At 41.2% G+C, this 15967-nt stretch overlaps 1 protein-coding gene across 4 annotated transcripts in view; it reads left to right on the top strand.

Annotated features, from left to right (window-relative positions):
* Positions 1 to 12501, top strand: part of LOC143293128 (uncharacterized) — a 29951-nt gene extending 17450 nt beyond the window's left edge. For 2 of the 4 annotated variants that reach the window (XM_076604044.1, XM_076604043.1), the window contains exons 3-11: positions 1440 to 1881; positions 2580 to 2625; positions 3137 to 3230; positions 4982 to 5073; positions 5850 to 6022; positions 6756 to 6807; positions 10375 to 10466; positions 11069 to 11091; positions 11502 to 12501. In XM_076604044.1, coding sequence (XP_076460159.1) covers positions 1440 to 1881; positions 2580 to 2625; positions 3137 to 3230; positions 4982 to 5073; positions 5850 to 6022; positions 6756 to 6807; positions 10375 to 10466; positions 11069 to 11091; positions 11502 to 12337 — 1850 coding nt within the window. In that variant the 3' untranslated portion in view covers positions 12338 to 12501. The remainder of the gene's footprint in view (positions 1 to 1439; positions 1882 to 2579; positions 2626 to 3136; positions 3231 to 4981; positions 5074 to 5849; positions 6023 to 6755; positions 6808 to 10374; positions 10467 to 11068; positions 11092 to 11501) is intronic. The other 2 variants (XM_076604042.1, XM_076604041.1) reach the window with 2 other exon arrangements.
* The last annotated feature ends 3466 nt before the right edge of the window (positions 12502 to 15967 follow it).

Genomic DNA, 15967 nt, shown 5'->3' with positions numbered 1-15967 from the left:
TTGAATTCAATCAAAATTCAGTTTTTCATCTTTCTTAATTATATATTGAAATGTTTCTGCAATTAACACCACACTGACTGTTTATCGATGAAAATTGTTGATTCCAATAGACTTACTGCTCACTGAAAGATCTCCATGCCAAGAATCACAGTCATACAATGTCTATAAACTGACCAATTTACACATTTCCAGAGAGCGTGAAAGTATGACCACCTCCTCTCATGAGGAAGGAAAGGAAAAAAAAAAAAAGAGGAAAAAGGAAGAGAGGGTGGGAAGGAAGAGTGGGGGTGGGAGGGGGGTGACAAGGGGAAGAGGAAGAAGAGGAGGGGAGTAGGAGAGAAGGGAGAGGATGGGGAGGGGGTTGAACTGGTGTCACTCTCTGACATTGATTCCTTGAGGCTGCACTGTGCCAAAGTGAGAGACCTTGAGGCTGCACTGTGCCAAAGTGAGAGACCTTGAGGCTGCACTGTGCCAAAGTGAGAGACCTTGAGGCTGCACTGTGCCAAAGTGAGAGACCTTGAAGCTGCACTGTGCCAAAGTGAGAGACCTTGAGGCTGCACTGTGCCAAAGTGAGAGACCTTGAGGCTGCGCTGTGCCAAAGCCAGAGATGGTTTGGCTTTCCATAAATTTCCTGTATAGGCAGTCTCCACAGCTGTTGCACAGAAGTGCTGCTACTGACATGTGAAAGGTTGTGTCGTCTGGAGTTGAAGTGGTTGCTACTGGAGTGTCTTTTTTGGCAAGCATGTTGTCCCTGTTTTCCTTGATGCGGTCATTGAGGGTTCTGTAAGTCTCACCTACATATATTTTATGGCAGAGGCTGCAGAATAGGGCATAAACAACATTTTGGGTTTGGCAATTAAAGTGGGATCTGATGTGAAATTTCTTACCTGAAGGGGACTGAACTTCTTTGATTGGGTTGATAAATGTACTAGTGTTGCATTTTGATTTGTTTCATTCAGAGTTGACTGATGGGGTTGTGTGGTGTGTAGGATGGAAGGCAGATCATACTAAGTGGTCTCCTTGGTAATTGTCTCTTTTATATGCAGCCACTGGGGGTTGTCTAAAGATCTTTTACAGTTCTGGGTCATCTTGTAGAATACTGAAGTTTTGGTATAGAATGTCTCTAAATAAGTAATGGGGAGGTTTATGGGTGGTAGATCAGGGTGAAGACGCAACGGTTTTCTGCATCAGATGTACTGGTATCTTTGGGGGTAAGAGCCTGGGAACTTGGAATGGACTGTGCTGGCCTGAGGGCTTGTTCTATCAGGTTAGCTGGGTAGCCTCTTGCTCTGAAGTAGGTGCTCATAGTTGTACGTGTAGACTCTCTGATGAAGTTATTGTGATCGCTGCATAGTCGACAGATAGCAACTATCTTGATCAACTGCATCCAAACAATAGTTCCATACCACATCAGTACACCAGGTGTTTGTTGTGCGCAGAACTCCCGCAGGAACAAAGCCCAGCAAACCATCCAGAGCAGGCCACCACAGCAGAGACCATCACATGTCCGGAACAACAGAGTGACGTTGACATGTCTGCTGGCACATCTATGGAGACTGTTGGCTGTGACACTGCGTGCGGCTTCATCATGGTCAAGCAGGAAAAAGAAGACTCCGGGTACGAACTGTTCTGTCACAACAGTGGCACCGATCTCCAGCTGCACACAGAGGTGGATGGGGTGAAGGAGGAGCCAAGGTTCGGACCTGGGATGGTCAAGGTGGAGACACTGGATGTTGGGGAGGATGGCAGTGGGGGAGACGTGGAGTTCCGGGGGGTCAGCTACAGGGACCCAGACAATGCTGACTCTGAAGGGGACAGTGACTCTGACACGTCGTCATTGTCCAGCTTTGCTGTTGAGGAGGCGCCGGAAATCGAGACAGAGTGAGCCTGAGCTGATGTGTGTGTGTGTGTGTGTGTGTGTGTGTGTGTGTGTGCATGTGTTTTGTGTGTGTGTGCGTGTGTTATGTGTGTGTTTGTGTGTATGTGTATGTGTCTTATGTGTGTTTGTGTGTATGTGTGTGTGCGTGCGCGTGTGTGTGTTTGTGTATGTGTGTGTTAGTGCATGTTTGCTTGCATACAATAACATGCGTGTGCGTGGGTAAGATTGTGGTTAATGCAAAAGTTTTTAACATTCATGTGCATGTTTGAAGTGCAATTTAAATTTGATTTGTATAAAACTTCCATTTTGAGATATATGTGTGTGTGTGTATGTGTGTGTGTTGTTTGTGTAGACAAAAAAATTGCATGTCCAAGCACATGTGTGTCTCTGAGTACATTTAAGAATATCTTTATAAGTGAGTATTTGTGTGTGTTTGTGTGTGCACACAGTATGTGTACATACACAGTATGTATACACGTGTTCTTGATGCTGTATGGTAATTATGTACTTGTGCCTTGAACATTTATAGATCCAAAAACATAATGAATGAATCTTACGATGAGAATATTTTGAATAAATTTGAGAACAATTCATGAACCTGATATTGATATTACTGTCTCCATCTAAGTAAAAAGGTTGGATGTGGCTGGTGAGAACCAGATACAGTGGTTAAATCTGGGCATGTTTCAATGTTTGTCAGAAACGTACGGACCAGTGTGCGCACAAAAGGCGAGGTCTTACCAGAGGTGAGTGATAGACCTTGAGGGGGGATTCAGTGATGGGATAGCAGCCAGAAAGTTGTTATTTTATTTTAAAGATAATCCTGATAGAAGATTTCAAACATCAGGACATAATTCAGATGGAGTATAAAAAAAAAAGCAAAAAAGCAAATTACAAACATGAGTTAACTCAGGCAGGGACTGAAAGTACTGTATCAGTTAAATTGGTGGGGAGGGGGTGTGGGGGAATTGTGGACTCTTTAATCTTTCCATAAATTCAGAAGTTCCAGCCTATCTTCAAACCGTCAGTCCAATGTTGTTGTTTTTTTCATTTAATTTAATTTTTTTTATCGTCTAATATCACTAATAGTGAAAAGACGCTAACTAAAGAACGAACATGCAAATGCACAGACACACACACACACAAAGTGACACATGCACACACATGGAGACACACACACACACACACAAGGCACACATGTAAGAGTGTGACCAGGAGCAGTATCCAGGTCACCATGTGAGAGGTGTGTGTCTGCAGGAATTACCTCCCCTAGAGAACTTGCACATCAGCCTTCCAGAGGAGACACGGTTGGAACTGCTGGGTGTGGTCACCGCCACTGTCAGCGTGCTGGGTAGGTCTGCACTCGGATGCTTTTTGTCATTTTATTTTTGTAAAGATTTTTTTTTTTTTTTTTTAATACTGAATTCGATTGTGGACTTTCCCCCCTGCCCCCTTGCTTAGAAGCTGTTAGGAAAAAAATTCTCTCATTGAAACATCATCTTCATTATCATCATATTAATAGATAAGAATAACTGGGTCTCTATATGCTTTATCTTGTATGGTTATGGTTTTGGCTTTGTGTGGGAACAGCAAGGAGTCGGTAATGAGGAAGCTTTTTGGGCTGAGTTTAGACAGCGCTTAATTGACTGCTATGTCCATGGCTGGAACAGTGACATAAAAACAAAAGAACGCTATGCGTTTTATTCTTCCTTGAAAGGAAACTACTCCCTTTCTCACTATCTCTTGGTTGTACAAGTAGCGCAGTTAGGAAATATTTAACAAGAATAAGGCTTGGTTTTTCACCATTAGCATATCATTTAAACCATTTTCGTGAGGCTAAGGATAAATGTTTGGATTGTCCTTTCCGTGAGGGTGTCTATGAATCAGAAATCCACTTCATGCTCATTTGTCCTAGATACCAACAGGTTAGAGAACAGTTTATTCTTTAAAAAAAATTTACAACCATCCATCTGTGTTCAGATTAGTGTCATTGCTATCAAACGTGAAATACTCAATGAAAGTCACAATCTACATAAATAATGCATTCCAGTTAAGATTGTGCTACATGTATGGATAATGAAATTGAAAACCCTTGGCAATCATGCAATATACGCTGTTTTCTTTCGTCAGATTTTCATCGCTACTCCACTGTTCCCTTTGACATGGGCAAATGCCCCAGTTCAGTAAACTATTTGTCTTTTCTTGTTTTGTCTTGTCTTGTCTATCATCATATTAGAATTTTGCACAATTCACACATCATTACAAGATTACATCATTAACACAGTTCAGCAGTTGCAGGGCACTTCAGTGACAATCAATTTGGAAGGGTATCTGTATTTCATAGCACACAAATAAGAAAAAGAAACCGAAAAAAAACAATAAGAAAAAAAATCAACAACTAATAATTATCATTCCAAATTAATTGATGATTATCCAGCACATGTATCAAACACATTTGACATTTATACATTTAAGAAATGTGTGTATTTAATGTCTTGGAAGACAGCCACTTTGCTTTAGAAGTCCTGTATGTTGTATTGTATTCTTCATTCTTGCAGAATTGTATTTGTGCAGACTTGTAGTTTGTCAGTGGGTAGAAGAGTGGTACATTAATAGGCTAGTGGTTAATTAATGATAATAATTATAATGATGATAATAAACGGTACTAGAATAGCTGTGTGTGAAAACTTTTTTTAGGTGGTTTGATAAACAAATGCATACTCAGACCACAATTCACCCAGCAAACTATGCACACAGGCCTGTCTAGGAACTAAGCAAGTGTCCACAGGTTTTGAGTCCAATGCATGAACAAGATCTGTTTTTGCCAGCCAAATAATTCAGTTGGTTTTTTTTAACACACTTTGCTAACTTGCTCTGCTTCAATTTATCTGTTGGTTTTTTTTGCACCTTTCACACTGAATTTCTGTAGTCACATTTGTATTTGTGTGTGGAAAAGTTCAAAGTATTGGCTTTCTACATGTGCTTTTTTTTCTTGTCTTTTTTGTTTGTGTTTGCATAGGCTTTTTCAACATCAGTAACTTAGAGTAACTTAATTGTGTTTATTTAGTGCATTAATCAATCATGGTTTCTCTGATGTTGCAGCGGTGGTGGAGTCAACAGTGGATCTGGAGAAGTACTCCCCTGTGAACGATGAGACGGTCCTGTTCTATGAAAACAGACAGCCCCTTGGAGTGGTACGTTGTGGTTGTGCTGAGGGGGAAATTCTGCTTTGGGGGAGGAGGAGCGGGGTGTGGGGATTATCAGTCTCTGGGTGATTTCAAACCAGTGTACCAGGAAATCAGTTCAGCTCAGTTACTAAAGGAGGCGTCGCTGTGTTTGCACATATCCATTTACGCTACGCCACATCTGCTGAGGAGATTTCTGACTTTGAGTGGAAACACCATGTATTATTTATGTAAATGATAAAGCCTACTCCATTTATAAAGTGAAGACCTAAAGACTCATTGATGTTTTGTACTTAATTTTAATGGATGTATTCTCTTCAGTGTTATGATTTATTCCGATGTTCTACTTTTTTATTCGCATTAATATACTTCAGAATATTGTATTTTTTTGGTATTTTTTATGATGAAGTCTAGTTGGCTTTATATTTGTGTGTGTGTGTGTGTGTGTGTATGTACCTTAACAAATTTGTCATTCAAAAATTGAAACTATGAAAAAAATTTTAATTCACCCAATGTTGACTGAAGTTTGTACCCAGCAATTTGTCGTTGTTGTCCTCTGAGGAAGGCTATAGACTATTACACTGAGAAAGCCTGCTGGACTTGTTGGCTCCTGTTATATGTACGACTGTTATATGCTAAGACAGATATAGATATGTAATGGATGGATTCCTGTGTTGGGCAGGTGTTTGAGGTGTTTGCTCTGATAGATGTGTATATTTACAGAATGCAGAATACTTCATTATCTCAAGAAGAGAAATTTATGGATGGATTCCTGTGCTGGGCAGGTGTTTGAGGTGTTTGGCCAGTGCAAAGCCCCTAGCTACAGTGTGCGCTTCAACAGTGAGAAGGACATGAAGGAAAGGGGGATCGAGGTCGGCCTGAAGGTCTTCTTCGTTCCGGAACCAGTTCCTGAAGTAGGGGAGATCACTCACTTTGTCTTCATCCAGAAACTGAAGCAGTCAGTACTTTTTAGATCTTTTTAAAAACTTTATTATTATTTCTTTATTTAGTGCTTGAGAGTCCATGACAAACAAGCTAAAAATGAAGAGAAAAGGTGCGCACACACACGTACTTACACACACATGAAGCACAGCACACAACACAGCACCACACTATACACAACTACTTACAATCAGAAAAATAGTGTGGGGAAGAGGAAAAAAAAAAGAAAAAGAAAAAAAAAAGATCCAGCTACAAATTGAGAAACATCTGTCCAACCTAGTTCATCACCATCCTCAATCCCAAAGCAGTCAGAACTGTTACATATTCGTCACATTCTATTGGTGCCCCCACCCCCAATTTCCTGCCTTCTTCCTTGACGTGTGACGGGCCATTGAGGTCATATCAGTTTTGTATTAAAAGTAAATCTTAGAAAGTGACCATGGCGGTCACTCACCAAAATTACCAACACCATGATCGAAACCTGCACTTCAATGACACTGCACATTTTGGTTTTGAAAATATGATGTGTGATTTATAGCAAGGGGGGTGGAGGGTGGTATTGTGGTTTGTTATTTTCTTTTTTTTAATTTTTTTTTTTTAACATAAAAAACCCTGTTTGATATTAGCTCATCTCAAAACTAACTTGGACATACAGGAAATTTTAGAGAGAAAAACATGGATCAGTAGAATCACTTCATTCCTTGACTCTGTGACACTTGGCGTACAGCATTCGAAATGTTCTGTTTCAGGTTCAAAGGGTCAGACGCTTCCTGGAAGGGCAACAATGAGCCACCAGATACAGTGAGTCTGTAGATAATGTCTGTCTGTCTGTCTGTCTTGAACATGGCTGTGAGTCTGTAGATAATGTTTGTCTGTCTGTCTTGAATATTGCTGTGAGTCTGTAGATAATGTCGGTCTGTCTTGAACATGGCTGTGAGTCTGTAGATAATGTCTGTCTTGAACATGGCTGTGAGTCTGTAGATAATGTCTGTCTTGAACATGGCTGTGAGTCTGTAGATAATGTCTGTCTGTAATATGGCTGTGAGTCTGTAGATAATGTCTGTCTGTCTGTAATATGGTTGTGAGTCTGTAGATAATGTATGTCTGTCTGTAATATGGCTGTGAGTCTGTAGATAATGTCTGTCTGTCTGTAATATGGCTGTGAGTCTGTAGGTAATGTATGTCTGTCTGTAATATGGCTGTGAGTCTGTAGATAATGTCTGTCTGTCTGTAATATGGCTGTGAGTCTGTAGGTAATGTCTGTCTGTCCGTCTTGAACATGGCTATGAGTCTGTAGATAATGTCTGTCTGTCTGTAATATGGCTGTGAGTCTGTAGATAATGTCTGTCTGTCATGAACATGACTCCAAGTCTGTAGATAATGTCTGTCTGTCTGTCTTGAACATGGCTGTGAGTCTGTAGATAATGTCTGTCTGTCTTTCTTGAACATGGCTGTGAGTCTGTAGATAATGTCTGTCTGTCTGTCTTGAACATGGCTGTGAGTCTGTAGATAATGTCTGTCTGTCTTTCTTGAACATGGCTGCGAGTCTGTAGATAATGTCTGTCTGTCTTTCTTGAACATGGCTGTGAGTCTGTAGATAATGTCTGTCTGTCTTGAACATGGTTGTGAGTCTGTAGATAATGTCTGTCTGTCGTAAACATAGCTGAGTCTGTAGAAAATGTCTGTCTGTCTATCTTGAACATGGCTTGAGTCTGCAGAAAATGTCTGTCTTGAACATGGCTGTGAGTCTGTAGATAATGTCTGTCTGTCTTTCTTGAACATGGCTGTGAGTCTGTAGATAATGTCTGTCTGTCTTGAACATGGCTGTGAGTCTGTAGATAATGTCTGTCTGTCTTTCTTGAACATGGCTGTGAGTCTGTAGATAATGTCTGTCTGTCTTGAACATGGTTGTGAGTCTGTAGATAATGTCTGTCTGTCGTAAACATAGCTGTGAGTCTGTAGAAAATGTCTGTCTGTCTGTCTTGAACATGGCTTGAGTCTGCAGAAAATGTCTGTCTTGAACATGGCTGTGAGTCCGTAGATAATGTCTGTCTGTCTTGAACATGGCTGTGATTCTGTAGATAATGTCTGTCTGTCTGTCTTGAACATGACTGTGAATGAGTGATTCTGTGATCATTTCTGTCTTGAACATGGCTGTGAGTCTGTAGATAATGTCTGTCTGTCGTGAACATGGCTGTCAGTCTGTAGATAATGTCTATCTTGAACATGGCTGTGAGTCTGTAGATAATGTCTGTCTGTCTGTCTTGAACATGGCTGTGAGTCTGTAGATAATGTCTGTCTGTCTGTCTTGAACATGGCTGTGAGTCTGTAGATAATGTCTGTCTGTCTTTCTTGAACATGGCTGCGAGTCTGTAGATAATGTCTGTCTGTCTTTCTTGAACATGGCTGTGAGTCTGTAGATAATGTCTGTCTGTCTTGAACATGGTTGTGAGTCTGTAGATAATGTCTGTCTGTCGTAAACATAGCTGAGTCTGTAGAAAATGTCTGTCTGTCTATCTTGAACATGGCTTGAGTCTGCAGAAAATGTCTGTCTTGAACATGGCTGTGAGTCTGTAGATAATGTCTGTCTGTCTTTCTTGAACATGGCTGTGATTCTGTAGATAATGTCTGTCTGTCTGTCTTGAACATGGCTGTGAGTCTGTAGATAATGTCTGTCTGTCTTTCTTGAACATGGCTGTGAGTCTGTAGATAATGTCTGTCTGTCTTGAACATGGTTGTGAGTCTGTAGATAATGTCTGTCTGTCTGTCTTGAACATGGCTTGAGTCTGCAGAAAATGTCTGTCTTGAACATGGCTGTGAGTCCGTAGATAATGTCTGTCTGTCTTGAACATGGCTGTGAGTCTGTAGATAATGTCTGTCTGTCTTTCTTGAACATGGCTGTGATTCTGTAGATAATGTCTGTCTGTCTGTCTTGAACATGACTGTGAATGAGTGATTCTGTGATCATTTCTGTCTTGAACATGGCTGTGAGTCTGTAGATAATGTCTGTCTGTCGTGAACATGGCTGTCAGTCTGTAGATAATGTCTATCTTGAACATGGCTGTGAGTCTGTAGATAATGTCTATCTTGAACATGACTGTGAGTCTGTAGATAATGTCTGTCTGTCTTGAACATGGCTGTGAGTCTGTAGATAATGTCTGTCTGTCTTTCTTGAACATGGCTGTGATTCTGTAGATAATGTCTGTCTGTTTGTCTTGAACATGACTGTGATTCTGTGATCATTTCTGTCTTGAACATGGCTGTGAGTCCGTAGATAATGTCTGTCTATCATAAACATGGCTGTCAGTCTGTAGATAATGTCTATCTTGAACATGACTGTGAGTCTGTAGATAATGTCTGTCTGTCGTGAACATGGCTGTCAGTCTGTAGATAATGTCTATCTTGAACATGGCTGTGAGTCTGTAGATAATGTCTGTCTGTCTGTCGTGAACATGGCTGTGAGTCTGTAGATAATGTCTGTCTGTCTGTCGTGAGCATGGCTGTGAGTCTGTAGATAATGTCTGTCTGTCTGTCGTGAACATGGCTGTGAGTCTGTAGATAATGTCTGTCTATTTTGAACATGGCTGTGAGTCTGAAGATAATGTCCGTCTATCTTGAACATGGCTGTCAGTCTGTAGATAATGTCTGTCTGTCTGTCTTGAACATGGCTGTCAGTCTGTAGATAATGTCTGTCTATCTTGAACACTGCTGTGAGTCTGTAGATAATGTCTGTCTGTCTATCTTGAACACTGCTGTGAGTCTGTAGATAATGTCTATCTTGAACATGGCTGAGTCTGTAGATAATGTCTGTCTGTCGTAAACATAGCTGTGAGTCTGTAGATAATGTTATGTCTATCTTGCACATTGTTTACACTACCCTTTTTTCTTCTTCTTTTTGATATTTTACAGAAACCTAGGGTAGGCTCGTATCTGGTCTTTTGTTGTTGTTTTTTAAGCAGATGACAGATGTGTAGTGAATCAGTCTACATGTGGTGTAGAGTATATGGATCAGTGCCAGTTTCACACCTCCTTGAAAATGAAACTGACCTTACTTGAGCCATTTCACCTGGCTCTCAGGAGCCCTTGTCAGTGTGCAGTGTTGCTGTAATTTGAATTCAATCAATATTCATGGAAATGTTATCCTTTGACCCCTGTTAGGGCATGTAGGGTAGACAGTAGTAACATGCATTATCTTAGTATATAAGTTAAAGAAACATAAAGAAGAAACTTTGAAATTCTCTCTATCTAGTTATTTGATACGATATATATTTTGTTGTTGTTAATCCAGCATGTGGACTGCTCTGACTGTGAATAAATAGTTTTATTTTTAAATCTGATTGTTTTTCTGTTGTTGTTGTCTGAACCCAGTTTGTGGAGTATTCTGATGACGAAGAAGAAAAGCGCTCCAAAGCTAAACGGAAAGGGAAAGCCCGAGAAGAAACTGCTGACCCCAAGAAAAGGTATTGTTGTCTGTGTATCTATAGATCTATCTACCTGTAGACCTGTTTGGGGGCATCTGCCTGTCTGTCTATATATAGTGTTGCTGATTCTTTTATTTATTTATTTTTTTATTTCATCATATGTAATGGTGAAGAAATATGAAGTACTGTTCATTGTGATATTGACGGAGACAACTCAAATTTTTAGCCCTCAATTTAAAAGTATCTAATGACTGAACGTGTTTGTTGTGTTTGATGTTTTCCTCTATGCTTCATATTTCAAATCATGGAATGATGTTTTTGCATGATTGTTTTTGTTTGTTTTTGTTTTTTTTACATAAGAGACAGTTTATTTTAAATATGTCTTTCAGTGCTGTGCATGTGTGTTTGCCAAAAAACAACAACCACCATGAGTGTGTATATGTAAATATGTATTTTAAATTGTCAAAGGTTAATGTCTCTGTCATGTTCGCTTTGACTGTGTTGTGTATGTTTTTGTTGTATGTTATAAGCATCGTTTGCTGTTATGCTTGAAATATGTATATATCAGACTTTGACTACAAATTTCTGTGATGGAGATCATTCAGTAAAGTTATTCTGATTCTGTTTTTTTGTGTGTGCAGAATGACTGGAGAGGAGAAGATGGGTAAGTTGGACCAGTTCACTGGTTGTCAGTTACACTGTGTCTGTGTTTCTATCTTAGGGCTGAAAGTTACTTTCTGATCAACTTCATTTATTTCCTGCTTGGTTTCATTTACATCTGATGATAATGGGTGAAAGAAGTGGAGGAAAACTCAGGAACTAATGATTAAAACATTGAATGGGAAGTCTCGTCAGGATCAGCAGTGCTAAGAGTTCAAGATAGCATATTCTCAGTCTTTTTTCATGTTAGTTTTTTAATCCAGTGGTTTTTTTGTGTACTCGTGTATAAATACAGATCAGGGCAAAGTAAATGAGGACATAAATGTCACAAAAAGCTTTTTTGTTTTAGGGGGTCCTATTTGAAATGTTTGGGAGGGTACTACATTTATTTTTTATTTTGTAATTCATTTTTAGCAGGACCAGGAAAAAAGAGACGTGTCCCGCAAGCGCACGGAGATGCCTCCTCAGGTTCAGCCCACGGCAGATTCTCCAGGTACCTGGACATCAACGATGAGACCTTCACACCCCAGTCTTCTGGCTTCAGACGAGGAAGAGGAGGGGGATATTTCGGTTTCAGGAGAGACGGCACCTCGTCGAATCCCACCTTACCCGCTCCTGCTGGAAACTCCCCCCTTCGTCCCCCTGGCCCATGGGGTCGGCCCCCCCTAACCCCAAGTCCCAACAGTCCCTTCCTGAGGAGCGGACCTCCGGAGAGCTCTTGGACCCGGGGTGATTATTCTGGTGGAGGGGCGTTTGGCAGTGCTCAGTCTCCACCTCCTGTGTCCAGTCCGGGCAGGGGCCCTTTTTCAGGCAGCAGACCTTTCAGACCTCCGTTTTCAGACAACCCAGGACCCTTTGGCGCCAGGGAGTCGGACAGACCAGCGGCGTCTCAGGCCAGCTTCTGGAGGCCCTCTCCATCCAGCTCCCCCTTTTCTGTGGACACCTCCCTGCCCCCCCCTCCTCCCAACCTCCATGCTTTCTCCTCCCCCCCTTCCGGCCAGCATGGACCTGCTCCTCCTCCTGCTCCTTGGGTCCCCTCCCCACCCCCTCCCTTCAGCAGGGCCCCCCCAACCTCTCAGTCTGGTGGCAGTAATGGTGGTGGTGGTGAGTTTGGTCAGCCCTTCAGGTTTGCGCAGGGTTGGGGAGGGTCTGTGCGGGGGTTTGGGTCCAGAGGTCCTGCTCCGGCCAGGTTCCAGGGTGGGCCCCAGTTTGAGCAGTACCACCAGGGCCAGACCTGGCAGCAGCCTTGAGAGGAGCACCGGTGTGGGGAGTTAGCACTGGTGGGGGTGGGGGGGTGCAGGTGGGGGTTAGTTAAGGTCTCTGTTGGGAAATAGGGACTGTGAAGACCAACTGTTGTGTGTGATAACAGTTGATGTAAACATCTTGAAAATACGTGAATTAAAATTTTGATTCTCATGGTAAAAAAAAAGAAGGAAAAAAGTGTTTCATGATGGTGAAGTGAAATGCTGTCTGTATTCTCCACTACTCTCTGCCCTGTCCTCCCTCTGTCTCTCTCTGTCACACACACATATGCACACACATGCACACACACACACACTTTGATGCTACATCCACTCACACCCTGCACGGCGACTTACATGATGAGCATAGCTTTTGTGTGTGTGTGTGTGTGTCTGTGTCACCTTTAACTGAAGATTAATTAAGATTTACTGATCTATAGACATGAGTCACACGTACTATGTTCAAAAGGTGATGAGTCATATCTTAACACCATGCACGGAATGACTCTTCTCAGATAAATTCTCATTTCAGACATTCAGTGATACAGTGATTAACTTGTGGAAGATGCAATCAGAGCAAACCCACTTTGCCAGTTCCTGCTAACTCAAATTTTGAAAGTGTGTTGTTCAAGCCTGAGAGGACCCTGTTTGTGTCTCCAAAAGTGGAGTGTTGGCCTAGTGGTAGCGCATCTGCCTAGGAAGCAAGAGAATCTGAGCGCGCTGGTTCGATTCCCACAGTCGCCAGTATTTTCTCCCCATCCACTTGACCTTGAGTGGTGGTCTGGATGCTAGTCATTTGGATGAGACGATAAACCAAAGTCCCGTGTGCAGCATGTACACAGTTTCAGTTTCAGTAGCTCAAGGAGGTGTCACTGCGTTCGGACAAATCCATATACGCTACACCACATCTGCCAAGCAGATGCCTGACCAGCAGCGTAACCCAACGCACTAAGTCAGGCCTTTTATGTACACAGCGCACATAAAAGAACCCACGGCAGCAAAAGAGTTGTCCCTGGCAAAATTCTGTAGAAAAATCCATTTTGATAGCAAAACAAATGAAATTGCAGGCAGAAAAGAATACAAAAAATGGGTAGTATTGTCAGTGTAGCAACGTGCTCTCCCTGGTGAGAGCAACCCAAATGTCACACACCCAGGAATCTGTTCTAACAAAATGAGTAATACAAAACAATACAATGCCAAAGGCATTTGTGTTTGGGACTGTTGCCTGTGCCTTCAGTTTATATCTGTTGAAGCGTGTGGGCTGATCCATATACCTACATCACATCTGCTTTTTTTAGATATATACCTCAGAAAAAGTAGATACCAGTGTCTCTGATTAGAACCGTGTCATGAACATTTTTTTATAATACAGTGTACATGCTCTAAACAAACTGGTGAAATTTGCTGCAAAATTAATGCAAAGAGGAAAAAAAAAAAGCAAATTATTAGTGATGGCAATAAACCATGAAAAAAATTATGTCTGCAGGGATATTGTCCAAACATGCCGATACCAGAGGTAGATAGGAATTTTCAGTCCTCAAGTACTCCAGGATAACTGCAGTGGCTTGCTTGGAATGAGACCAGAAGACTTTTTTTTTCTTTATTTTCTTTCTTTATTTTTTTTGAGAGAAAGAAAGGGAAAAAAAGAAGCAAATAATGATGTGAATAAAACTGAAGGAAAAGCAACAGATGCCTGCCCTTCGCTCAGCCCCAACATGCTGGTTCAGACTTGACAGCCTATCAAGTGTCAGAAAAATAAAATCTATGTATACGCACACAGACATCATCACAGCCTATACATACTCATATTTTCACTCTTCTCCACTGGACCTTGAGTGGTTTTCTAGGTGCTAGTCTTTCTGAATGACATAATAAACTAAGGTCCCATGTGCAGTATGCACTTTGCACATGCAAAAAAACAAACAAAAACCCATGGCGATAAGTTGTCCTTGGCAAAATTGTGTTAAAAAATCCACTTTTATTGCAAAAAACTTGCACTTGCAAATGGAAATAAAAGCAAGTGGCGTCAGACTATGACCACAGACCCTATATATACATACAATGACAACATAAAATGACATCAATAACCGAGTGTAGGTGCTCGTAGTTGTTACTCGAGTGGTGCGTGTGTGTGTGTCCGCCTGATTAAACAAAATGTTCAAGTATACTTGTTCTATGTGTGGATGCACTGCTCTCATGGAAACACACATTCACACAAGCCTGTGTCTTCCACATAACTAAATACACAGTGTATCTTGTATATATGTGTATAAAGATTTGTATGTGCAGCAGTGTGTATATCCGCATGCATTTGTATGTACATGAATATATATATGTGTCCCAGTGTGACTTGTAAAATAAATCGGCACAAGGTCCGGTTGCATCATTATTCAAAACTTTTTTTTTATCTAAAGAAGAAGGGAAAAAAAGGGGGTTTGCTTATTAAACATAAAACCACAGACCCGCTTAAAAGAAAGCAAATCTCTGATTTTGTCAATATTCTATTATTGTTCACCGCATAATTGTCCCTGTGTGTGTGCACACGCGCAAACACACCCATTCACACGAGCATGTGTACTCAGTGTACACATATTTTTTCAGGATGGTTTGTGCATTCCTGCGTGTGCGTGGAATACAGGCACAGATAACCCATATGCATGAATGTGTGACCAGCTGAATAAATAAAAACAAACCCTGGCTGCACTCATTGCTTTTTATATAAAAGAAAATCGGTTAAAATCGATACCAAATTACATACCAGTTTCAAAGAAAAGAGACCTGATTTTTCTCCTCTTGTTCGCTTCGTTATCGTCTGCTTATAATCTTCAGATCAAAATTGATTTCCCTCCCTTTGGTCACGAGACGTCTCTGTCATCATAACGAGGCGACGGCTGGGAGGAAAAAAAACACAAAACAAAAAAACGACCAAAAAACAAAAGCAAAACAAACAAAAACCGCGGGGAGAGACGGAAGACAAAAAGAAAAAAAAGGGATGGGGGAGGGGGTGTGGGGGTTACGTGTGTGAGACAACAGGTAAGAAATAAAGCCCAGGACACTCCTTTTCTGTTTGATTGATTGATCGATCGAAAGAGAGACAAGACAACATTCTTTTATTCCGAGGATAACAAAATAAGTACTGGTGTGCTTTTTCTTCTTTTTCTGTTTTTTTTCTTCTTAAAAATCTCGTCTCCGCCTTGAAAACTTTCTACACTACATAGTACTGAATGGTAAATACATACGCAATATGGTTATAAGATATAAATAGAAAAAAGAAACACACGTATCGATATATATATATATATATATATATATATATATATAACAGTCACAGAAAATGAAATCACAAATCCATACAGTCAAACTCAATCATTTGATCCTACGCCACCAGTGCCCAGAGAGTGAGAGAGAGAATGAATGAATGAATGATTTCTTCTCTTCTCTCTCTGATGAGTAAGAGAGAGAATCCAGCCGAAGACCTCTCACCCTTGAGCAGAACGACGCACGTGGCTGACTGTCGGGAACCCAGGATGACGATGCGTTGTGACGTCATCGGTGGACACGTCATCAGCTCTGGAGTCCCAAGTCCTGCATGCAGGGCGGCGGCAGCCACTTTCTGGACAGAAAAATGATGAAGTGATC

This window comes from Babylonia areolata, chromosome 18, assembly GCF_041734735.1.
Source record: "Babylonia areolata isolate BAREFJ2019XMU chromosome 18, ASM4173473v1, whole genome shotgun sequence".
Lineage (NCBI taxonomy): Eukaryota > Metazoa > Mollusca > Gastropoda > Neogastropoda > Buccinidae > Babylonia > Babylonia areolata.
The sequence above is the reverse complement of the archived record's forward strand: the minus strand, read 5'-3'. Positions and strand labels throughout refer to the sequence as shown.